At 41.8% G+C, this 26,318-nt stretch overlaps 1 protein-coding gene and 1 long non-coding RNA gene across 3 annotated transcripts in view; one reads left to right on the plus strand and one right to left on the minus strand.

Moving 5' to 3' along the window:
- Positions 1–8,211, minus strand: part of SLC16A10 (solute carrier family 16 member 10) — a 72,859-nt gene extending 64,648 nt beyond the window's left edge. For both annotated transcript variants that reach the window (XR_010613151.1, XM_065681068.1), the window contains exon 1: positions 7,610–8,211. Coding sequence is in view for 1 of the 2 variants with exons in the window: in XM_065681068.1 (XP_065537140.1) it covers positions 7,610–8,018 (409 nt within the window). In the remaining variant the exon portion in view is untranslated. The remainder of the gene's footprint in view (positions 1–7,609) is intronic.
- Positions 8,212–8,331: 120 nt separating this feature from the next.
- LOC136015307 (uncharacterized) lies at positions 8,332–26,212 on the plus strand. The gene is made up of 5 exons (XR_010613152.1): positions 8,332–8,448; positions 23,726–23,815; positions 24,685–24,753; positions 25,719–25,819; positions 25,917–26,212. It is a non-coding gene; the product is annotated as an uncharacterized LOC136015307 (long non-coding RNA).
- Positions 26,213–26,318: the final 106 nt, after the last annotated feature.

Genomic DNA, 26,318 nt, shown 5'->3' on the forward strand with positions numbered 1-26,318 from the left:
CATTAAATACTAGATTTCCTATGATTGTTGAACCCTCGCATTATGAAAGGGGCTGGCCTAGAGCACGGATCCAACAGCACAGGCAAGGCAGGCAGGCACAGCAGTTTGCACAGCCACTAGCCAACAGCAGGGCATGCCAAACAAGGCCAGCAGCATTTCTCAGAACAGCAAACACATGCTCAACCGCGGCAGTGCCACAGGGTACAGCCCCCAGCAGCCACTGGAGCAACTGTCCCTTGTGACACCATGGGTCCCAGCCCAGAAAGTGCTCCTGAGGAAGGATGCATTTGAGCATGTCTGGGGCCCCTCACTGGAGCAACCTGATCTAGTAGATGTTACTCCAAGCAGAGAGGCTAAAACTTTAATAGTTTTATTCATTAATTACAGATAACAAAATTAAAAGAGTAACTAGACAAAATTATGATATAATAGTTTGAGATCAATCTGCTACATTTCTTCATTTAAACTAGTAACTGCATAAGGGAAGAGAGACCAACATTAAAAATTCAAGTTGGCCTGTAACAATGCTCCTCTCAAGAGATGAAAGAAATCAAATCATGCGAGCAGAGACAGAATATTATCAGGAAATTTAAAATGTCTGGAGGCAAAGCAGGCTAGGTTAAAAGATGAAATCTTCTTTATGGATAGGCAAACAGCACTAAGCACTGGTATGTCTTGCTAAGTCTAAGAGGGTCTATTGATAAATATATGCATTTTGCTAACTTCCTCTTTGGACAGCAGCTATTTAGGCCAATTCAAAAATCAGAAAGGGATTTGAGCAACCTCCAGGAATGGTAGCCAAAATGGATGAATAAGACAACGCTGAACAGACTGGAGGCACCAACTAAACAAAACAAAGTTGAAGAGTAAGGAGCAATGCATACTGGAAACTCCACTGCATGTAGGTACTAATAAAAAACAGTAAGTACATTAGGTCGTGTAAATAATGCAACCTAGATAGTACAATGTCATCATAATACATCATGTCATGCTGTAAAACAGCAAAGCCTCATTTAGATTATGACACAAAGAACCATTCTCCATATTACAGAAGATTATAGAAGTATCAGACGATAACAAAGAAATAGTATTAACTGAGAGTACAAAAAATGTTCCACATGAAACAAAACTATTAAAACTTGAAAGATTTGTCCAAGGAAAAGGTGTAAGGAGATACACACATGAAAATACACACACACACCAGTCCCAAGCCACTTTGAAAAAAAAAAAAGGCAGATGACAGACCAGCAAGCCATGTAGATAACATATGTTCAAAATGAAGGACGAAAAGGTTTCTTCTGCTACTTAGAAACTAAACCGTGTTTGAGTCTTTATCCATCTGCATAACAATCTAACCACATGATCCTGTTGCTTACTTGGATTCAAAATGAGAGCACTCAAAAACACTTTGTCTACACCCTTTAGAAATTTGCCATTTAAGGATGAGACTGAAAAACAGTTTTAACACTATCTTAAAAAACATCAGGGCATTTCTCTTATGAAAAATAAACCAAAAAAGTTTAGTTTTAACACTTTATTTAAAAAATATGTTTTAAAATATTTTAACCTCATGTTTAAGAACTTTTTCTTTACTTTGATGCATGTAACTAGATTAGCATAGCTGCAGGCACTAAATTACATTTAGCTTTTTAGTGTTGTACCAAGGTAACAGCTCTAAGAGAACACCTTTATTGATAAGGTTACACTAACAGCAAATTACTTGGCAGGGCATTCAATAATATTCTGCTTTCATCTAACTTTTAATCTCATGAATAAAGCACAGTAAAATCTTAGTATTTAGGTGGGTTTGGTTGAAGGAGATTTTAGAGGATTGCTTTGTCTGAAAAGAAGCACAAAAGCTCATAACTTGAGGCATGTGCTTTCAATGCAGAGTGATGGCAACAACCAGCCACCCCTAGAATTTTATTCGGATGTGAAATTAAACTACTGCCTCTCAAGAAGCCCACAAAAATAAACCAGTAACTAGCTTTTAGACACATGAGGAAGATTATTTTCCCTAACTAAGGAACTTGTTGCAAGTTAATCTGCAGCTGGAACAGGAAGAGATCCAACCAATGTGAATTCCAAAGCGAGGAAAAACAAAAAGACAACCTAACTAGCCGGCAAAAGGCTAATCAGTCCGCAAGCTAGTCATCAAGAATACAACAGAAGTGCTCCAGAGATGGAGGCATAAAGATATATGTGCATGTGTGTATGCATAAACAGTAGCAGTATTAACTAGTCTGTCATAAAGAGGGACAGGATACTAAAGAAACTACCTTTAACTTTCCAGTTTGACTCAGTCACAACTTCAACTTCAGAGTCTTCATTTATATACATATTTATAATCATAAAGCCAGGTCAAAAGAGTAAGAAAAATTACTGCAGCTGAATAAAATTAACCATTACTTTTACATGAGGTTAGTTTTCAGACAATCTGCTCCCATTGCTAGTTCCCCGCACTGGTTTCAATAGCCACGCAAACATGGGAAGGCAGACTACAGCAGTACCAATATCCATCAGTGCAAGTTCTTGTGGAATTACATCCTTCATTGTAATGTGGTCCTTATTGACTAAACTGTTACATAGCAGCCTGCTTTCTCGTAATTTGCCCAGAAATTACAGTTGTGTGCTCTGATAACGTTTATATTCCAAAACTGATTCTCTTTCTTAAAAGAAAAAAAGGGCAAGAGAAAAAAAGCCAACTGCTCTCTCATAAGCCATAGTTCCATCTTGCCAAGCTTTCCAATTCACTGTAAACCACATCCCATAGAATTAAAGTGTGGTTCTGAAGGACAGTTACAGAGCGAAGTCGTGAATTATAACAAAACTGGCAATGGTGTTTTTATCTCTGAAGCTCAGGAAAACAGCAAAAGATTCACAGAAACTAAAGAAAAAAAATTCAGCTTCAAACTGTTCTGTTAAATAAAAGAGCCAGCCCTGTTCAGCAAAATTAATTTTCCATATACAGTAGTGGTTCACTTGCTCTCAACATTTGCAGATCTTTGCAGTCATCCATTATTTCCAGTATCTGAGTTATAGCCTGTATATGACAACAAAGGCAGAATTCCCCTCCCTGCCCTGTCAGACCACAGCAGTCCAGCTCCAAAAGTCCTGATGGTACCAGCAGTGTTAAACCAGCTCAATGAACTACCAATCATTCTGACACCCACATCCACCAAACACTGCACCTTATAAGGTGTGCTGCTTATAAGGCAGACACAAAACAAGTACAGAGATAACCAGTTCAAGCCAGCTGATGCACTGTCTTCTAACACTAACACAAAACAAACATGAGTATGCAGAACAGGAATAGCAGTATATGCTCCCTGAGCAAGGCTATTTGTACAAGTGAACAAACATATGAGAGAATAACCCAGTGGAGTTACAGAACCAGCACTATAAATCACAGAGTATGGAGTAATTAAACTAGCAGAACTAGTATTTTTATCTTTTTTTTTCTTAATCTTTGTTGCAACCAGAATCTCAGAATTTATTTGCCTTTTGAAAAGAGGCATGTGTACATACACACACAAAATCCTATATAATATCAATCCAGAGAGCACAACACAGGACTCAATGCTAGATTTCTAACAGAGATAAAACAGGGGCTGGCTCAGTGCTCCATGGCCCCCTGTGCCAATGCCAACAGGGAGAGGAACCAAGTGCTCTTCCTGCCAGAACCTGGAATGGCCCTAGTGCCCAAACCTGTCCCTTCAAGGATGATCAGACCACAGCTGCATTTGAATGCTTAGGCCTACTAGGTCTGCCCAGTTTCCAAGGACAAAGAGCCTCCCATATTTCATTGCCATTATGTTTTTCCACTCAACTTTTTCCACAGACACAAGGAACTATAAACAATGAACAAAGTAGTTTCCTGAGACTTCAGGCATCTCTTTCTAGAAGTGTTATACTTACACTGGCGGCTTCCCCTCTTCTGTAGTTAGCTCCAGTTAGCTCTTGAACAAAAAAAAAAAAATGGCTACACAAGGAAACAATGGAATTGCTTATATAGTGCACTACATAAGCAAAGAAACAAGCTCTTTACTAATATGAATACCAAAATACTGTGTGCCACTTATGTTCAAAATTTTTCTTAAAAATATGAACCATAATTAGATGCCCCTTGAAGACATCTGTGAACCCTCTATAACCCACAGCACAAGTTTTTCCATTAACACTCCTAAATCCTGCAACAATGTTATAGTTATTAATCTTATTTATCCAGTGCTGATGCTGCATTCTGGAGATAGCTTTGCTGCCTTGCCCCTACTTTTACTTCCTTCCACTCCTTATCTGCAAGGCAGTTGCTTAACTACATCCTCCTTCCTTCTGCCTCCCCCCATTTTGCCCTTCATACTGATAAATATCCATCAGTCTACTAAAAAATAACAAAACCAGCACATACTCTGACTACTAAATTCTATCCCATTCTGCCCTACACAGAGATAGGCATCCATTATTAAGAGTTACAAAAATTTATTAAGAGATAACAGAATAGTACATACTATAGTCTATTTAATTCCTCTTTTTTTAGGAAAACACCCGGCAAGAGACAACTACTGGCTGGTCCCAGAAGAACAGGCACACAAAAACCTCTGGCAACACATACACTTCTGGCAACAGCTAAGTAATACTGTAGTTTAAAAAAAGGTTGAAGTCTATGGTACTCTGGATCAACTGCAAGATTCCACAGACACCTGGGGTCCCAGGAAAGATGATATGAATATTCCTGCCTCTCAAAAATCAGCACTGCAGATTTTAAAGAAATAATTTGTTTCCAGATGGATCAGAATATTAAACTTTGTATTGCAAAACAAAATCACAGAGCAAGAAAACTTGCGTTACAAATCCCAGTTTTCAAATTCATTAAATCTGACTCAAACTCAAGTTTCCATCTGCCAGTTTTGAGTTGCTATCAGTCTGCTATCAGACACACAAGAGACTAACTAGATTGAATGCAATAATCAAGAACATGGAAATGATCTGGATTTTTTTCTAACACTAAAATCATACTGACTTTATCCTATGGATCATTATTTTTCTTTCTACAGCATGCCAGCTAATCCCTGCGTGTTCAGTAAGAGTTACACTAAGTGCAACTTGCCATTTCTGACCACAGCTCCCCTTGGTGGCAAGCTAAATGTTGTATCAGAATTTGTTTAGTTCACTCTCGGCCCTACTTTAAAGATAAAAAGTAGCAGACAAACAGTTTCAAGGCAATGAAGTTCAACACTCAAGAACCAAAAGTATTGCTTGACAGCTGTTGCTTATCCCTTACGGTGCACAGATTCATTAGCGTAGTTTGAGGTATTGAAGGACACTTCTTTCATTTGCTGTTCTGCTAGTTACAGGAGGCACTTTTGTATTTCCTGTCCTCTTTCCCATGAACACAAGTCATCTAGACAAGGTAGCTATCTTATTTCCCCCAACTTAAACCCATCTGTATTTAAAAAACAAAGTTAGTTCTTCTGCATTACTCAAACCAGAGCACATCTGACAGAGCAAAACAAAATGCAGCTGCAGCTTGGCTGGATTTTCTTCCCCCCTAATAAAATAAAGAAGTAGTAAGTGATGCGGGAGGTTCTGGCTGCATCCAGAACCCAGGACTCCTCCTGCTCTTCTAAACAGGATGCAAAAACAACTAGGCTCTAAAGTCCGGTTCCACTCCCCCCCCCCCCCCCCCCCCCTTTTCCACAGTTGGGCAAATTTTCAAAAATCATGGGTGGAACGCACCCACAATCTCATCTCACTCGAACACCAGTGGTGCATTATCGCTTGCCTTCTGGAAAGCAAGACAGAACAACTTCAGTCGCCCTCTTGTTGATTATTTTGACTACTGCACTAGCACCAAAAAGACAATTTTTTAATTTTTTTTTTTTTTGTTAGGACTCTTGGAGCTGGTTTGCTGCAGTCTCATAGGGCAGGGGAGGAATTCTGCCTCAAATAGTCTCACAAAAGACCAGATCCTCAGAAAAAGCAATTGCACCTCTGTACTGTGAGCAGACCCATGTATTAACCACCCAGGTGTTTTCTGCATTTCTGACCAGCCAGAAGCTGCCAGGTCAGTACACAAATGTTCACAGCACCTCCTCTGAACCTCATTCTTCTCCTGTACAGGATAAGGAGCCTCGGCACCCACCCCTGGATATGCATTTCCCTTCTGCAAAGTGGGCACTACCACACCTGTTGCATAGACATACATAGCGCCCATCTTTTAATCTCAAGAACACCCTGCAATGCACCTTGTACATCACCACAAACAGTCCAAACGCTGGAGAGTACATCACTTTACACTCTACCATAGTTTTCCAGCTCTCTTACTCCAGTCTAAACACCTGCCCTGGTTTTCTACTTCAGATAAAAAAAAAAAAAAACAAACAAACAAAAAAATTAAGTCAGGGGAGGAAAATTAGCTTCCTTGCCTCCCACATCTCAACTTTAGGCCCATTTATCCCAATACTAAGGAAGACAAATTTCAAAACACTATTAAAGGTCTGTAACACCACTCTGCACTGAGAAAATTCCCTAGAAGGCTTATACCCCTGCAGTGCTATGTAGCTGGAACACCTCCTTTTAGTAAAGACCAAAAGCATAAAAGACAATGTCTGGTTTTCTTTAGCATTTCATTTTAATAACATGTAAACTACCTTTCAAATAAGCCACCTTATTATTTGCCATAATACATTAGAATTCTTAATTCGTTATTATTGAAAGCAAAAAACTGCATTTCCTCAACCTACAAAGTGAAAGCACAAGACACTTGTCAAAGATAATTTACACAAGACAGTACATTCACCTTTGAATTGATACTTATGAGTCCAGAATGATTTAGGTCAGTAATGGCAGAGTGGAGATTTGGTTGTAATGGCAGAGTGGAGATTTGGTTGTGGTAATACCTCTATGTCTTTAGTGTCTAGTAAGCATCATTAACTTCACTGTTAAGTTTTGGGATACTGCTTACTGCAGCAAATCGCCACATCTAAATGATGGCTTTGGCAACTGTTAAGCCCATTCTTGACATATTTTAAGCGCCGCTATACCTCACCGTTACTTAATCATTTAGACTTCTCAGTAGGGTAATGGGAGCGGGGAATAAAACTTTCTGGGACCAAGAGTATGCATTCCCATAATGCACGATGACATGCCTAAAAATACTGCTGTGAAAGCAGCCAGAGCACACCTGCTTTTTTCCCCTGCACCTTCTCCCCGATGTCCCGGGAGCTTGGTGCCCCAAGCCCTAGCTCTGAGGCACGGCTGAGAGCGAAACCCTCGCAGTGACGACAGAGGAGCTTCTCTTCGCCGTGCTGAACGATAATTTTCGAATCTCTCGGCCCGGCCTCATGTGCTTGCGGCGGAGCAGGCTCCGGCCCGGCCGTCCCAACCGCCCGGAGGGGTCCCGCTGCTTGCCCGGAGAGGCGGGCGGGACGGGCAGCAGCCGCCACCACCCCCCGGCCACGCCGAGGGCCGGCCCTTAGAGCCCTCCGCGGCGCGGGCACTGACAGCCGAAGCAACCGGCCAGGGTTGCTCGGCCTGGGCTGTGTCGGGGGGGAGGCCGAGGCGGAAAGGGCTGTAAGCCACACCGAGCCCTTCCCTTGCCACTCCTCACCTGTTTTAAACGTCACCTGCTTGTCCTCCCCGCCGCCGAAGAGCTTGAGCATGGAGACGAAGAGGACTCCGCACGAGTTCTGGATGCCGAAGACGGCGCCGTTGCACCACATGGCGGCCAGCATCACCACCCAGCCCCAGCCGCCCTCGGGGGGCTCAGGCCCCGCGCTCCCGGGACACCCCGAACTCACAGGGGCCTCAGTGTCCGCCTGCGGCTGAGCCCCACTCTCCCCGCTCGGTGCGGCCGGGCTGCCACTCCCGGGGCAGCACTCGCCGCCGTTCTCCCGCCGCGGCTCTGCCACCACAGCAGCCGCTGGCTCTGCTGCCGACGGGCCGGGCGGGGGGGCGGCGGCGGCGAAGGGGGGGTCCTCTGCGCCCCGAGGCTCCAGCTGCTCGCTCACCGGCGCCATCCTCAGCCGCGACGCGGAGCGGGAGCGAGACCCTCCCCGCAGCCGCTCCCGCTTTCCTCCTCCTCCTCAGGACCTCAGCCCCTCGCCGCGGGCATCCCGCAGCCCCCCGCCTGCCTTCTCCGCCCGCCTCGCTCGCACCCGCCCGTCCAGCCCCGCAGCCGCGCTGCCGCCCGGCCCCCGTTGTTCGCGCCGCGCCGAGGGCAGAGCGGCCGCCGCCGCTTTATTTTAAAAGGGGGGCTCCCGTGGGGGCGTCAGCGGCACGAGGGCTTTTCCTCCGCGCCGATTGGCTGAGGGCAGGGAGGCGGGGGGGAGGTGAGGGAAGGCAGGCGAGCCCGTGCGCGGCTGTTCCCCCCCCACACACACACCCCCCCCCCCCGCGCCTGCTGCAGCGGAGGGGGCGAGGCGGGCCCGCGGTGTGCGAGCGGCGGCGGTGAGTGCTCCTGCCGCCGCCGGGAGGGGAGGGAGGGCAGGGGAGGGGAAGAAGGGAAGCGGCGAGGGGCGAGCGCGGGGTTGGGAGTCAACGGCCGCCGCTGGCGCTGGGCGGGAGGCCAGCGCCTCGGGCCGCCCCACACAGGTACCGCACGCCGCCCTGCTAGCCTCGGCGGGCAGAGCGGTAAACAAACCCCGGGCCCCGCTTCCAGGCCGAGCTCGTTCCCCGTGAGGCAGGGCGGTTACACCCAGCGGTGTCCTGCTGCGGCAGCCGTGCGCTAAGGGGAAAGCCTGAAACTCCTTCCCCTGCAGTTTGCTGACAGCGACCAAGAAAAGAGCAAACACCCCAAAACGCTAAGCGAGGGGAGCCGCTTAGCCCCGGTATGTTGACAGCCGTTGCTCTCCCCCACGGCGGTTGCTCGGCCCTGCCCGGCGCTCACTGGCCCCCGAGGAGCTCTCCATCGCCCACCCTCCCTTTCTAGCGGACGGCCCGGGCTCTGGGCTTTCAGCGCCCCGCTGCAGGGCCCTCCGGGCATCGGCTGCTCCCCAGAGAGCTGCTCTCCGGGAGAGCTGTGCTCTCCTCTTGGGCCACCCTTAGCCCTTTGCCAGGAGTGACACTGGTGAAAATGCTTTTCCCTGCATGTAGTATCCTTTTTTTACAATGGAAGAAAAAATGCTGCAGTTGAACACCTGATTGTTTCCCACTTGTACAGACGCATCAACTCTTGGTGCCTTTTCTCCCCACAGCCAACAAAAGTGAGAGGATGGGGAAAGATGAGGTCAGGAGTGTTAAATGACAAGCTTTCTCACTGGTGATCATGCTTCCGAATTCTCAATCGCACATCTGTTCATCTCTTTGGCAGCTATGTTTTTAACTTATGTTTTAAGCAGTTTGGGTCTGATGAGGAAGAGGAGCTTAGAATAGAATCATAGAATAGTTAGGGTTGGAAAAGACCTCAAGATCATCTAGTTCCAACCCCCGTGTCATGGGCAGGGACACCTCACACTAAACAATGCCACCCAAGGCTTCATCCAACCTGGCCTTGAACACTGCCAGGGATGGAGCACTCACAACCTCCCTGGGCAACCCATTGCAGTGCCTCACCACCCTAACAGGAAAGAATTTCCTCCTTATATCCAATCTAAACTTCCCCTGTTTAACCCGTTACCCCTTGTCCTGTCACTACAGTCCCTGATGAAGACTCCCTCCCCAGCATCCCTATAGGCCCCCTTCAGATACTGGAAGGCTGCTGTGAGGTCTCCATGCAGCCTTCTCTTCTCCAGGCTGAACAGCCCCAACTTTCTCAGAAAGAAAATCAGCAGATTAAATCTGGGTACTTCGTCCTTCCCCATGAGACCTGGAGGGCTCAGAGGAGCCTCTTGCATTTGTACGCCATCCCCATTTCTTCCCTCAGAGCCTAAGCTGCTATTGCTTATGTCAGTGGGAGCATCCAAGTCCCCTGCCTGCCTGTTAAAGCTTTTTTCTCCTTTTTTGGACCCTGAATCACCACCTCTCTCCTACCTACCAGTGACCACTTGAGGAAACAAAACTTAGTCCAAAATAAAGCACAATGACTTAAGACAATGCCTCTTTCAGCACAAATTACTCAGCCACTCTCCACATGAAAAGCAGTAGTTAAAGAAAGAAAACCATGTAATGACAAAAAGAAAGCCTGTGTAATAATGCACATTGTATTGCTGTCAGCTTTAAGAATACCTTTCAGAATTAATTGATCTTTGTACTTTTAATTTTGCATGTTTAGTGTCCTCCAATTCATTCTACAGTATATTTTAAAAAAACTTCACGAATACATTTATGATAATAACAAAGTGCATTTTATAGATGCCCTTTGTCTTGTTACTATGCCCATCTAAGTTAAACATAAAAACATTACACATGCATATACAACAGCAGTAGAATATGGAAAAAATAAGAGCCTGTAACAAAATGCAATATAGCTGAATGAAATACATAATAATCTTCAAAGCAAAGAGAGAACTTTTGGCCAACCATTGAAAAGCACATCTGTTCCCCCCAAGGAACAAGTTTCAATGCTTATGAAAGACCCCAGCTTAAATACGCTCAGAATATTTCATAAGCAAGTTAACATGCAAAAGTTAATGCTTCACATTCTCAGCAAGTCTTTGTCCAGAGGCTGTTGTCCAGATCTACAGTGCATTCTTACAGTAAAGCAAGCTTCACCAAGCACAATGTAACACTTTGGAACAGTTAGGACAGAGTGAAACTTTTTTGGAACCGGTTTCAATCCTCATTATGTTTACCAGCAATGATTAACTTAATAAAACTTTGGGTTGCATAGGAATAAACAAGGGCAAAAAACAAGATTGGATTTTAATGATATTAATAGGACTGACCAGAAGAGGCCCAGTTCCACGAGTGCTTAAACATGTTTCTAACTTTTAGTTCCACTCCTTATATTACTTCAACTACATCCCCCAATGGGGGCCTGTGACCTGTATAATACAGTCAAATCAGCTTGAGGAATGAACCATATAATTTTTTCTCTTTCAGACAGGATTCGGTTAAGCACAAAACTAATTCCTTCTCCACATGTTTTTCAGTGTAATATTTATGTACTGCAGTTTCATTTCCCTGTTTCCCATAAACACTGTGATGAGTCCCTTCCCCCACTTTTAAGATAAAAGATGGGGGAGGGGGTTAAAATCCATTGTAAACACATTGTGTGCAACTTCTAGTTCTGGGCATGTCTTAAGATATATTTTCCAGTTGTTAAGTGTTGCTTACCCCTGATTAGTGTGAAGTAACTATTTTCCCTTTCTCCTCACATTGTTGGGAATGAAGAGTCACAAAAATCTGATTCATCAGTGCATACAATTTTTATAAATTTGACGGCTATAACTACTCTGCATGTTCCTTCAGCATCCTGTATCTTATTGTCCTATTGCTACTTATATAAACTAAAAAAGGGGGGTTACATTATCAAAAATTAGGGCACATAGGGCTTTCCTTTGCAGGTCTTCAGTAGATAGCTTGGGAAATTTTGTACCCCTTTGCTCTTTGGTACATTCTGCTCCTGTCAAGAATTAAGTCTCTTCCCTTTCAAGAGAGGTCTCTTGAGATCTCAGCTATTTCCCTAGTAGTTCCCAAGAACAAGAACAATAAAGGCTCATTCTTCATAGTCAGATAATTTCCAATCCCCACCTTCCTTAGAAAATATACTTTGCAAACAGAGGACAGGCAGGTTCAATTTCAGTTTGATTTCTGAAATTTTTGTATCCAAAATAATTCACAAAAAAAGCACTGGTGTTTAAATTCTTGCTATCTAAGAATTTAAAACGTGACTATTTGAAATTACAAACCCAACCTAATTCTGGAAAGACATGTAACAGGAAAGCCACACTTACGGTTCTGTTACTTGAACCCTGTGATCACAAGAAAAATAGTTCAAAAAGAAAGGGAAAAAGAAGGAAGACAGACATGAGAGAATTGCCGTACAACAGTGAAAATAAAAAGATTACAGACTTGTATACAAGTAACTATTTCAGCTAAACTGTTATGAGCAAGGGAGAAAAATCACCAAACCGACATAAACCAGAGAGGAAAGTGAAAATATCAGTTGTGAATCAATAAGCTGAGAAATGTGATGTGAGAAACACCTTAGTTTTGTCTAAGATTTTGTACTGGGTTTGTACATGGGAAGTCTGTGCTGGAGCAGGCTCCTGGCAGGACCTGTGGCCCTATGGAGAGAGGAGCCCACCCTGGAGCAAGTTTGCTGCAGAACTTGTGACCTCACAGGGCACCCATGCTGGAGCAGCCTGTTCCTGCAGGACTGCACCCCATGGAGAGGACCATATGCCAATGCAAGGGAAGAGCGTGAGGAGTCTTTACTTTGATTTGATTTGTAATAAGTTAAGTTAATGTTTCCTAAGTTGAGTCTGTTTTGCGTATGATAGTAACTGGTGAGTAATCTCTCCCATCTTTATCTTGACCCACAAGCCTTTTGTTATATTTTCTCTCCCCTGTCCAGCTGAGGAGGGCCATGACAGAGCAGCTTTGGTGGGCACCTCATGTCAGAGGTCAAGTCACCAGCCAGAATCAACCCACCATAGATTTGTTTCTGTTTATAGTAACTTACATATTTTACATGTTTTATTAATATCTGATAAAACATCAATTGCGTATGCAAAAGACATAATGCTTGTGACAGACATCTGCTGTGGTGGTAGTTAGCTTGTGCCTGGTTTAGAATCAATATATAAAATGCCATTGCCAAGGGAGGAACTTGCCCTGTCATCTGTGGGCTCTCAAAAGCCAGATGAGGAAATGGCATCTTCTGCAACCCTGTCTGAAATTCTAGCCAGCCCCTATTAAACATTCACTCACTCACAAGCTATGGAAAGTAGACCAATACTTCAGCAGCTCTCACATACAGCATTTTCTTCCACCATAACAAATGTTTCAATTGCCAACTACTTCAAAAAAATTTACCTATATAGTTGAAGTATGCAGTACATACAAGACAGCCTTTTCCATAAATCACTTTATATGCAGAGTATTTCAAAATTATGTAGTATTCTGCAAAGGTAAAATGAACAGGATACCAAGTGTGAAAGAGTAGCCTTTCAGAGAGTTTAATTCTTCCTTCTTGTGTTGATTTGATTGGAATTTGTGCTGTTATCAATGAAAAAGGTATACCTACATCATCCAGCAAAAATAAATAAGGTCTTTAGTAAAATACCTAACTTTTTCACAAATTTGCAGCAAGTGGTACAATAGACACAAATCCAAGACAGCTGGGCACTCTCCAGAGAGGACATGAGGCTAACACAGACTTTTGTGACCACTTAGACTAACACATGCTCTTAATGATTAAGCCTTTTTATTGTTTAATTTTCAGCTTGTATTAATAATGTACCTATTCAACAGAAGGATTTGGCCTCAAGTCAGAAAGGTGAGATAAACAGGATAACCATTAAAACACAAAAACATATGGTATCACCAACTGCGTGAAGATCAACATCAGATTAAGTCCCATTCAGTGAGCAGTGTTTATGCATGGTGAGGCCAGACAGGATGTTCTACTGATGCTTCAGACAGGGCTCCAGCTGTGTTGTATGAAGTACAGGGACTGCATCTCGCTGCTGAAGGGAGTGAGTCACATTTTCAAAGATAAAAAGTACAGATTTTATTTGTTTACTGTAAAGCACAATAGAGCATTGGGAGTGTCTAACCTTAGTTTTAGCATTTGGTAATACGTACAGTAAAAGTTTCCTACAGTGCTATTAGCTGTCAAGGTACAGGTTCCCTCCTGCTTCACAAATAACTGGAGAATTTTCTTTTTTGTCCTTTCAAAAGAGTGAGCACTATGAGAAAGGGAAAGAGAGTAGCTTAAATGTCTAATTAGTGAAGCTGAGGGTAACAGTTCCAATTCCCACATCTATGTTCATTTAAAATAAGAGTTTCAGACTTAACCATTTCTTCATTTAGGTTCACCTAAAGGATGGGTGATGCCTCATGTCTGGCTCCATTACAGATTAAATTTGAGGTTAGATTTTTATTCAGCAAAGCGTGGATGGGACTTGACAGGCTGTCATCCGGGACACAGTTAACATATAACTGCTGTTATTAAAGGTAAGCAAGTGAAAGAAAGTAATAGCTCTTAAGTGTTAAAGCCCACCTGCAAATATCCAGTTCCACAAAGCTAAGTTTTTTGTGGCAGACTTTTAGTGCAGGATCCCTCCATCCTACTTTATCACTGTCTCCACTGTGAACATCTGATCAGAGCTGGTCATCTATGTAGTCTTAGTAGGAGGGAATAGGAAATTCCAGGGGACAAATTACTTTTAACATTATAATTTATGGTGAGGTAAGTGATATTAAAGGACCTCAGATGACTAGCTTAGATGTACAAGTGAAAACCCTAGGCACCTAAAATTCAGTGAAATTAATCCCACCCATGAATATGAAGTTGAAGAGCATCCCAAGATATGTTTATTTAGACCCCAAACATGAAGTTTGTTTTGATCCTATTGCTTAATGAGTAAGTGTGAAGATTACATTGTCCTAGCATGATCATTCTTGGCAGCAGAAAAACTAACACTGTTGGCAACATTCTCATGCAGCTTCAAAGTTAACATCTCTTTCAAATGTGCAGGAATTGCTTCAAGCCATTGTTTTAGGCTGGCTTCAGGCTTGGTTTGATACCACCATCCAGGTCAAGTATTTTATGTTGCATCCATTATCATAGGATCTAAGCACCTCAAAGTTCCTTCCTTTGTTTATATAGATTTAATATTTTCCAGACCACCTTTGCGATCTCAAGAATTCAATTTTGTTTTCAACAAAAGTTTGGAGCATCAGAGAAGCAAATGTTTTATCAAATAAACTCAATCTGATTGTTGTCTGTCAGCAGATTTTGGTTGTCTACTCATTTGCTACTCAACTTACTCAACTAACTTGTCAGATTGCAAAATGTCAAAAAAGCAAAGAGCTACTACCTCCAACAAACCTACATAAGCAACAAACCTACCTAAGCAACAAACCACCAAGAACAGATGACACTAATCTTGCTTGCTTGCTTTTTAAAGAATTCTAGTTTCTATTCAAGTTAAATGAATGTTGTTTACCACCATTTTCTTTTTTGACAGTTTGAAAGTGCCTTTGTATTAAAGGCTGTAACAAGGGATAACAGGTGTTAGTGGCCCCATTTCAAGATAGGATTTACAACACAGTCAGCATTTTACTTACTAGATAAACAAAACTGTTTATCTAAGTGACTCAATTCAAATATTAAGGCATATGAAAACTGTTAACAAAGTCTTCCATGTAGAAAGTCTACTTGCCTTTGCAAATTGAACACATTTGTGTTGAAAAATACAAAATTTTAAAAATCTGACACTTTAAGAGTAGTGTGAGGATATTAAATATATGAAGGAACATTTTCAGGTTGTACAAAATTTGCACTGAAATACTTAAAATATATAGGACATATTAAATACACGATAAATTTCCTTGCAGGTGGCACAGAAGAGCTTCATTTCATTCTACTTTTCTGCTGACAAAGAGTTGCTTTAATATATGAAAGACTGACAGAGGCAATCGTCTTTTTTTTTTCCCAATTATTGTGCTAGGCTTACATCTGTTTCTTGACTATTATCTATCTGAAATCCTGAAGTTAAAGTTTGGAAGTTGAGTATCCCACAGCAAAAAATTCAGTCTGTTGCAGGTCAGTTCGGAACAGAATTTACATAGTATTTCTGGTTCAGTCATCTGTAGTTGATGGATTATTTACCTCACAATTCATCCCATATCTGGTAATATGGCTAAAATAGATTTTTTAAAAAGGCATATGGAAATTCCTCATTCAGTCTGCAATAACTGTATTTTGTGAAAGAAACATAACAAATCTTGTTGGTACCATCACATATCTCCTCTCCTTCCAAAGCAGAACTAAGTTAATCCTTGAATTACCAGGGATTTTTTTTTTTTTTAAGTTTAATAAATTTCATATCAATGCCATTCCTCTAAATATATGTTTACTTGGTGGCTAAGTGAAAATACACCACTTGTTCAAAAGTAAGCATACACATAGGCCCTGTGCTTTCTATTTGTGCTGTGATAGAAATCCATCCAGAGTAATGAGATAACCCTTACTTTAGATGAAATAACATAAATGGATACAGAAAAAAAGGATCTATGTTGTTCACACAAGCCAATTTCATAAAGGAACTCTAACTGTTAATGCCTCCTATATTGCTTAGGTTGAGAAAGATGACACACTCCCCTGGCCAGCCTCACACACAAGGACTGCCAGGTTACCAAATTATTGGTCATTCATGGTGCAGCATTTACCTGAAAGCAAGATGTATATTGTCCAGATGCAGTAGCTCCTAAGCCCTACTTGCACTCTCTCTGAAATAGCATTTTTGGTAACTCAAGGGGTGCAAATAGACTAAAATTCCTCTCTAGGAAACCTAGATTGCATTCCCTAAAATGGATAAAATTAATAATTAATTTGCTTTATCACCATAATGATCCCAATAATTTAAAAGAAAGATTATGGAAAGATTATGCATTACAGTACCATGTGATCATAGAGCTGTGACACAACGGATGCAGCATCAGTTTTTCAGGCAGAATTACTCAGTGTGTGAAATGTCTGTTTAGGTGGCTGGCTGGGTCTTATATTGTAGTTACAAACACCTTAATGAAAAAGGTGTCTCTTCCCTCCTTCTCTCACGAGGGTGAAATCAAGGTCATCTTATATAAGAGTAAATTCTCCCTGAGATAGTAATATTAATTAAACAACACTCCACCTAAATTATTTTGCTAAAAGCCTTCAACTCCTCCAATCTCTACAAGTAGCATCTTTTAAATCTTCAAGAAGTTGCCAACTGTCTGAGTAACATAGTACACAGAGTACCACCCTTTAAGGGAAAGGTCGTGTGCTCAAATTGGGCCAAATAAGCAATAAGATGATGTAAACCCAAACCACTTAAACCACATGAATCATTCCTAAACACTTAGGAATCTGATTTAGAACCATGCAAGCAGCAGTATCAGAGTTCCAAAATTCACTTTGCTGGAATTTACAGCAGTATACTACAGTGTACTAACAGGATTTTACAATTAATAAGACCTATAATGCTACTGATTGGGCATGAAAAATGTGTAGAAAATGTTGTACAATTCTTCTCATTGAGGTAAATTTACTATGGAGAATGACATTATCAATCGTTAAGTCATCTCAGATTCCTGTATCACCATCCAAAGATGCCTGCTATACTTGCTGAGAAAGTTGCTTCTAATATAGATAGGTGATCTTAAAAATAACTCAGGACCCTTATTTTTACAGAAAGAATGTTTTCTGACCTTTTGTGACCCACTGTGTTGCCAGACTCTAAAATTCTGTAGTTCCTTTGATCTTAAGGCATTTTGCTAATTGTACTTCTGCAGGATACGAGATGTACTGCCACTAGTCAGTAGAAAAGCAGAAGCTAAAGGACTACCAGCCCTTTCTTACAAAAACTGATGTATATCCACATATAGAAGAGGGATATTTTTTTTTTCTCATGACGAGCTTAATATATCATGGCTGTGGAAAAAGTTAACCAAGAAGAAAAAAATACTCTGATATCAGACTGTTCACATACAAACTGTTGTGGAGTAACTACAAAGTTTTACCTTCTGTTCACACATGAGCTGTTGTGGAGTAACTACAGAGCTTTAACTTTAGATCTTCTTTTACTTTATACAGTGTAATAAATTGCACCAGCCCAGTGAATGGGTATTGTTAAAGTGGTCTTACATCTCAGTGCGGGAGCACTTGTTAAAAACCTGCTCACCTGAATGCATCCAGTCTCCCATCTGCTTTTCTCCTTGGGAAAAATAAAGTTGTTCTTTATTCAGAGTTGGAAGGGTTGATTCACTCCAATTTAAACATAATTAGCAAAATTGTTTCGCAAGGTACATTTGCCAGATCTTCATGGTTGATAATGCCTCAGCCAAAGTACACAGCATTTTCTGTTTCCACTATGATTTTACAAGGCTATCAGTCGGAAAAAGCAGTTTTCTGGTTGTGCAATGAATCCGATGTAGCCAGGAATTTAAGATACAAACATAAACCCCAAACTTTGTGTTTGACTTCAGCTTTCACAGTGGCACTGATACTTCAGGGTAACCTACTGGAAGGGTTGAGTGCCGTTTTTTCTCATTTTGCCTTTTCTGATATGTAAGAGCAATGTGAGAGGGCTAGACTTGATTTTTTTCTAGCCAAGCTGTGTGCTTCTCTTAAAGATGAGATGCCAAGCTCATTCTGGGGAGCAATATATGCATGAGATATTAACTGGAAGCATTAACTGTTGTCACAGGTGGGTTGATGTCTGTTCTGTGGTTAGACATAGATTTGTTGTGATTGTCTCCAACCTCAACCTCTCACATTTTAAAGACACAGATGCAGATAGACCCAGTGTTCCTAACTCTGGATTTCTCAAGCAGATTTCTGGGTATAGCAATCATGTTTGACCCCATTCTCATTACCCTGACATTTTTCTGTCTCTTACCCTCAAATCAACCCTCCTAATTTCTTGGATAAATTCCTTCTGAGTCTACCTTGCTGTTTCCAAATAACATGGTTTCCTAACAGCAGTTTTCAGAATCAACTTTGGCGTTAAAGCCAAGGGCACACACTTTCACCCATGAACATGCAAGAATTACAGGTTTGTTTGTTTTTAAACAAACTTTTTGAACATAGTCCCAGCAGTCTGCTTAAACTATTCACCACCAGCAAATCGGGGACTTCCTTTGAAGCCCAAGGACAGACAGCCCCTGCAGACTTCTGCTTTGACTGGCTTGTTTCTGGTGGTACAGACTCTCTCTTACTCAAAGAAGCACTTTCTTTTTTTGACAGTGAGAGGGCTTCTAACTCAGGGTTTCACAGAGCTCTGGCCACTAACCGTAGAAATACAAGGGCAGACATCACACACTTTTGGACTGTCTGCAATAGCTTGGGAAAGGACCTTAAGTTAAAAACTGTTAATTACACTCTCAGTCTAGGAATTCATTCTTTCATTATAATTTGATCATATCAGTATGACTGGAAAATAGAACATAGTATTTCAGTCAGTCTGAAATACTGAGTGTTTGACAGTAAACCAGCCTTTTTGGCATGATCCCAAGTTTGTCTTCCCACTAGTTTTTCCTCTTTGCTCATTTCAGCCCTCAGACTCATATCAGGGGAACTAAACTTTAAGCCATGCAAGGCTAGATAAAGCTTGTTTCATATCCTATTTATGCATCTTGAGGCAAAAAGATCACCAGAGAACGATTTAAGAAACTGAGATTGAAAGAGAAATGCAGGCGAGGAAAAGTGAAATGTCAGTATATTTGTCTATTAGCTATAGTTCTGATTGCTGTCTTGCTGGTTTTTTACATCATCCCAGAAATATTCTCCTTATTCAGCAAAGAACCTTACTCAAGTTTCCATTATTCTCCTGCAGAGCCTTCTCTTTTCAGAAGTTTGTCATTTATTACATATATTATCCATACCTGCATCCTCTGCTTTTTCTTCCTTTTGAAATCAAATGGCTCATTTCCTGTGGATCTGTAACAATAGGAAACACACAATTACGTCCACTGTTTCTTTCATTTCAACTCTCCATGTCAATGCATATCAGGAGCCTTTGATGTGACAGGAAGCATCCCAGAAACAATGTAGATTTTACAATACCTTTAAAAAGGGACCAAAACTCCCTGTACTACATGGTACCGCAGCATACCAGAGTTAACTGCCAAATGAACAAAACAGCATTAAGTGCTTTTCTCCTTAAGGTACAACAGTACTTATTCCACAGACTAAGAAGCTCCGATATTTGATCTGTTAGTGGATGACAGCAGAGCTGAACTCAAATTTCAGAGCTGTTTTTACACTCAATATAATATTAAGGAGGCTGAGCCACTGCAAATCCCTTTTCTGTATACTTTAAAGGCCGCCTAAGGATCCCTTAAAGAACAGTAATTGCCATCTGCCGGCCAAGCCGGGAATGGTCTTTGTCCGCAGCTTTCTTTGCCTGGCTAAATTTGGAAATGGATTTGGGCAAGGGAAACAGTGCAATTGGCAGCCGAGCCTGCACACTGACTGATGAGCGTCCTATCTCATCCTGGAGAGGAGCAGAAAAACAGTAAAGGAGGAGCTGAGTTTGAGGGTTCTGTGACATTGCTATGTTTTTTTGAGGTGTTGATTTAAAAATAGATAGCCAGCAAAATCATTGTTATCTTCTTGTCTGGACACTGAACTTTAAATTTTATACTTTTGAGTGACAAAAAGAGAATGTAAGAGAGACAAATCCCTTGGTGCTGGGAGGGGAAGGCCAGGTCTCTGCAAATTTCTGTCTCCAGATCTGAGCTGGTTAGAAGCAGGAGGGAGGCATCACAGTAATGCCTGCCTGTTCTCATCCCAAATCCTGTCTAGCACAGCATGATCATCCCCTTACTCTCCCCTCTTGTCTGCTTTTTCCCAGTTGTGACTTTTTATCTCCCAAGCCCTTCTGTCTCCAAACTCATTTTGCAACCCACCCCAACTCAGAGCCAAACAATTTCTCCTCATCCTTTTAATCCAGAACCCCTGACATTTTCCATCACCTTTCCCATTCTTCCCTAAACTCTTTTTCCTAAGCAGATTTCCTTCTTTTCCTCCGCTCTCACGTTTTTCCACATCCCCCACCTTCTCACTGCAAGAAACCCCAACCTGCAGAGCACACCTCTTGCCCTCAGCCCTCAGTGCAGGCCCCCACACCTGCCCCAGCCTCCTGACTTCTCCTGCTCAGAACAATTGTACCTGTCTAAAGTGAAGGTAAGAGAGAGGATGCAGAAAGGCATGACATGTCTTGGGAAACACAGATGTAAGTTTATTTGAATACTTCTCTACTCATTGGAAGGTAGAAGGTGGGAATTGGACCCTCCCTTACTTTTCTCATCTGCAGGCTGAACAAACCCAGCTTTCTCAGCCTCCACTTGTGCAGTATGTGCTGCAACATCCTGACTGTCTTGGTGACCCTTCTTGGACCCTCTCCAATTTGTAAATATTGCTTCTGCACTAGGGTGGCCCAATACAAACACAGTACCTCAGACATGGTCTCATACATGTCAAATACAGAGAATAATCACTTCCCTCATCTTGCTGGCCATGCTCTTGCTCATACAGACTAGTTAGTCCTCCTGGCTGCAAAAGAAACTACAGCTGCCTATTCAGCTGATTGCTCACCTGCAGCTTCCTGCAAAGCTATTTTTTATCCTGTGTATCCCCAGCCTGCACTGCCACATGTGGTTATGGCATCCTAGGTGCAGTATTTTGCATTTTCCATTCCTGAACTCTATGAAGTTTTTGTTGGCCATTCAGAAGGAATGTGTTAAGCTGGAGGAAGGATCCATCCTGCTTTCCAGTAGATTGACCCCTTTCTCCAATTCAGTATCATCCATGAGCTTCACGCAGGCACAGACCATCCCACTGCACAGTTGGCAAAGAAGTGAAGCAGTAACTTCCTCTCAGTGTTTCCCAGACTTAGTGGAATTATGATAAATGGACTTGCTATATCACTCATAATATTTTCTGGCAGGAGTTCCATAGCTTCACTGCCTGTGAGAAAAAACACATTCTTTTATGTGCCACTTATTTCCTGTAAATTTCATTGGATAGTCCCAAATTAACTGTCTCTTCCCATACAAGAACAACCTTTTTCTATTAACCATCTCCATATCATCCGTGAATTAATATATCTCTGTGATATTCCCCGTCAGTTGTATCTCTCTCAGGCAGAAGAGCTGATTGAGTCACTCTCCCTGTAGAAGCCATTCCATATCTTTAGGTCATCTTTGGCCTTCTCTGAGCTAGCTCTGTTATGGCCCCTTTCAAGCTGGAGGACAGGGGTAGCCGAACTGCACACAGCAGTCGGGGCATGGGCTCAATTTGAATTTATACAGGAGCAAATGTTTGTACTCTATTTCATTTTCCTCCCACTAATTCTTCTTTTCCCGTACTAATTCTTAATGTTTGGTTTACTTTTTCGACTATCAGTGACTTTTTCACTCTCTAATGTAATGTCAAGGTCTCATTCCCAAAGAGCCATGGTTGTTAGCTCAGAACACTTGTAACTTACCTTTTTTTCAAGCTGATGTCAGTTTTGTTCACCATTTGTACGTACCAACACCAAATTTAATTTGAGTGGTATGAAAATGGCACCCTTAGAAGAGTCTTCTGGATATCTTTGCAGGTGGCACTCATCTTTACAATACCAACTTATCCAACATCAGCAGCAAACTTTGTCACATCATCCTGCCCCTCTACTCTGCTCTTGTGAGACCTCACCTGGAGTATTGTGTGCAGTTCTGGTGTCCTCAACATAAAAAGGACATGGAACTGCTGGAACAAGTCCAGAGGAGGGCCACGAGGATGATCAGGGGACTGGAGCACCTCCCGTATGAAGACAGGCTGAGAAAGTTGGGGCTGTTCAGCCTGGAGAAGAGAAGGCTGCATGGGGACCTCATAGCAGCCTTCCAGTACCTGAAGGGGGCCTATAGGGATGCTGGGGAGGGACTCTTCGTCAGGGACTGTAGTGACAGGACAAGGGGTAACGGGTTAAAATTTACACAGGGGAAGTTTAGATTGGATATAAGGAGGAAATTCTTTCCTGTTAGGGTGGTGAGGCACTGGAATCGGTTGCCCAGGGAGGTTGTGAGTGCTCCATCCCTGGCGGTGTTCAAGGCCAGGTTGGATGAAGCCTTGTGTGGGATGGTTTAGTGTGAGGTGTCCCTGCCCATGGCAGGGGGGTTGGAACTAGATGATCTTGAGGTCCTTTCCAACCCTAACTATTCTATGATTCTATGATTCTATGTTATCAAAGTTGTGGAAGAATTTGAATATAGCCAGTAACTGGGAAGCAAAACAGCAGCTTAAATTCAATGCTCAGAAACATAAATGTGAAGAAAAAAAAAAACCCCACCTTCTCTAGGTACATAAAATAATCGTCTCTAGTATGTTGTTGTCATTAGAATGTTCATTGAAGAAGAGAGATCTTCTGGACTTATTTTGGCTCCTCTGGCAGAAATAGCTCCCTAAACCATAATGTCTAACAGGCACATAAACCATTAATCATTATTAAGAAGAGAAAATAAAAAGAAAGTGTTGTATATGTCAGAATTAGTCATGCAACAATACCTTTTTTACCACATACAATTCTCTTCTCAGAAAGAATATAACAGAAGTAGAAAAAGTATAAAGAGGGCAAGTTATCCGTATGACACAGCTTCATTGTGGAAAGCATTTAAATTGGCCAAGACTCTTCAGCTTGGGAAAGAAATCAGTAAGGAAACTGAGGCCTGTAAAATCATCAAAGGTGAAGGGAAATATTTATCTTCTGATTCTCAAACAAAAGACCTAAGGGGGGTCCAAGAATCCTATCAGGCCTCAGGTTTAACCCAGTAATTACTATGTCCCTAAACAAAACTAAATTATGAAACTAATCAATACAAAGTACTTGAAAGGCCAAAATTATATCCTTAACAATAAAACAATAGCAAGAGTCATAAAAGAAAGATGCCATAACAACAAAATACAACATGCAGGAGATTATCTCCAGCTCAAGAACTTTATATGCTTCAGGTTTCTTTATACTACGGAATAGTATACTGGGAAATAGCAGGAGAGGTATTGAAATAAAGCTCTGTTAAGTTTCTCCCTGTTCTCATACTCTTTCCCAAAGCACCTGGAACAGGACACTTAATGCTCGTTTTAAATTTCCAGGGTGAAGACAAACGCAGTTCCCTGAAACCACAGACACTGCAGTTTATTTTCCTATATCTGGGAAAATCACACAGAAAACCCATCCAGCAGGTAATGGGTGAGTCTTACCTTTGGGAAAGGAACTCTCTAAATCATGTCCTCTCAGATGAAAAGAGCTATTGATGTGAATTGAGTGTGGTTGTTCTTTGTCTTGTGACAGGGGTGAAAATTCAAAGTGGGTAGAAGTAAAAATGTTAGAGCAAAACACTGTGCTTCTACGTAACTGTATTTCTTCAACTTGTGAAACATTAGCATGGATATTTGCATTATCATCAGGTTATACCAAATATAAACGTATGAAGTGTTTCCATGGTCACAAATCAACTTTTTCCAATCCCCAGTATTTTTATTCAGTGGGATGTTTTGGCTATTCATTCTGATTTGGAAGAACAGAGTTTGCAATGTTGCAATTCCCAGGAATTCCCTTTTCCTAACAATTTGTTCCTCAACACAGACTGATTATGAAATGCCAGTGTTTTTGTCTGGAAAAGGAAGGTTTGTGTCACTTCAAAACATTCTTCTTGCAAGTATCTTTATTCATGCAACTGCTAATCCTTACTGATCCCACTAAGATCTCTCCCTCGGCGGGAAGCTAGAGTGGCAATAAGCTCACTTAGATCTTCTGGTCCATGGAAGCAGGACCTAGCAATTCTCCTATCCCACACCCAAACTATCAATCTAAAAAACCAAACCACTTTAATCACACAAGTACTTCTTGGCAAGCGCAAATAGAAAAGAGGAATAATTATTCTCCAAACAAAGAAACAGGAACGCTTGTTCTCCTTAGTGCAATAGAGAAATAAGAAACAGGGTTCTCGAGGGCAGACTGTGTTCAACACTCTTCTGCAGCGTATGATTGCAAGTCAACAGGAGCCCTCAAGGGATAAAATGTTAAGGTGTCTTGGTTTTTGTTTTTTCAGGAGAAACTACCAGAATGCAAGAAAACCACTTTCAGTCTCTGAAGAGCCACATGCCACTTCAGTATGTTGGTGAGGACTTTTCCTTACATTGTGTTTTCCACTCTGCTGAGCACAACAAGGTTCTGGGATCCTTCTTGGAGGAACCTGGGTATTACAGTTCTACACTAAATAAGTGTGAGCATTCAAAACCTTCTTGAAGGCTGGACTGTGGTTCGAAAAGGAATAGAGTAAGATTTAAGACAAACCTCTCCACAAGTCTGCTACAAAACAGGCTGCGTCAGGTAAACACAAACTTGGGAAGCTGTGGGTTTGGGGGGATTGTTGTTTGCTTTTGTTTTTTAAGTAAGTGTCAGTGGGGCCTAAGACTTTTTACAAATGGAACATGACTCAAGATCCTTAGGTAGGAATGATACTACACTTCATACTGTCGTGCACTTACGGGAACCCATGCAGCTCAGGGTGAGGGTCGACACAGGATAACAACAGCTTTCTGTGTGACATACGGGAAAAGGTTTTAAAGATCTTGCTCCAACTTAAGTTTTATAATTGATGATTCTTTCTCCCCTGCAAAACCTCCCTTTTCATACAGACTTCAAAATTGGTTTTACATACATGAGTATCATTTAAGTTTTTATCTTTCATTTTCCCATCTTTCAAGTCAGATGTCTAGTTCAGTGTCCATGAGGGGACTTAGAAACTTTCTGGTCTTCTGATTCCAGTCATCTGGCTTTTGCTGCGAGAAAACACCTAACGCCTTGTCTTAACAGTTTGCCTGTTCTTTCTTAACACTCACTTGTCTTGCTGACAGAGTTAGGCCTGTGGAAATTAGCTCTCTACCTACTAGGTTGAAAAGTTCATCCTGTTCTACTTCTTAATAGAACAACAAAACTTTCCTGTAAACTCAGCTCCCAGAATCGATCACAAGTCTGGTGCAGCTGGCTCTGACCAAATGCTGGCACCCTTTTAAAAACCCACAGATTCTGACAAGTTTTTTCCTTCTTCTCTGCTAGCATTTAACACAACTTTTCCTCCAGGCATACCAGGCAGGTCGCATAAATCTCCTGCCTCAAGCATGAGTCTCTAAAGGAAGAAGATTTATCTTTGACAGAATCTCATGCATGAGACCATCCTTAGGGTAGGTTTGTCTTGTCCTAAGCAGCCCACATGCTGAAAAAACATTTCACTTGTCACTTTCGCATAATATACCTTTAACTATACTTTTTCCTTAACAGGGACAGCTTTGTCTACACACACTTAAACTCTTCAGTCACTTTACCACATAAACCACAGAATAGATTTCCTTCCAGGAATTGAAAGAAAAGTAACTGAGAACCTAATCAGCTGTTACCTCCTGAAAACAGCAACATGGCTCTAATGGAATTTAAATTAAATAAAAAATATTTTTCATAACTGGAGAAAATAACTAAACCCGTCTTCAAAAGATTCGAGGCTCCTGCTAAGATACAGTGTTAGCTTTCCAAACATAACATACCACCATGCAGTATTTCTGATCATGCTCAGACTAGAACAAGCACGACAATCTTTTACTCAAGTTCATTAAACAGAATCATATAATGCAGCTCAAATAATCTTATTCATGCCATAGCTCCGTAACATCGGAGGGGAAAGGAGTA

This window comes from Lathamus discolor, chromosome 5 (genome assembly GCF_037157495.1).
Source record: "Lathamus discolor isolate bLatDis1 chromosome 5, bLatDis1.hap1, whole genome shotgun sequence".
Lineage (NCBI taxonomy): Eukaryota > Metazoa > Chordata > Aves > Psittaciformes > Psittacidae > Lathamus > Lathamus discolor.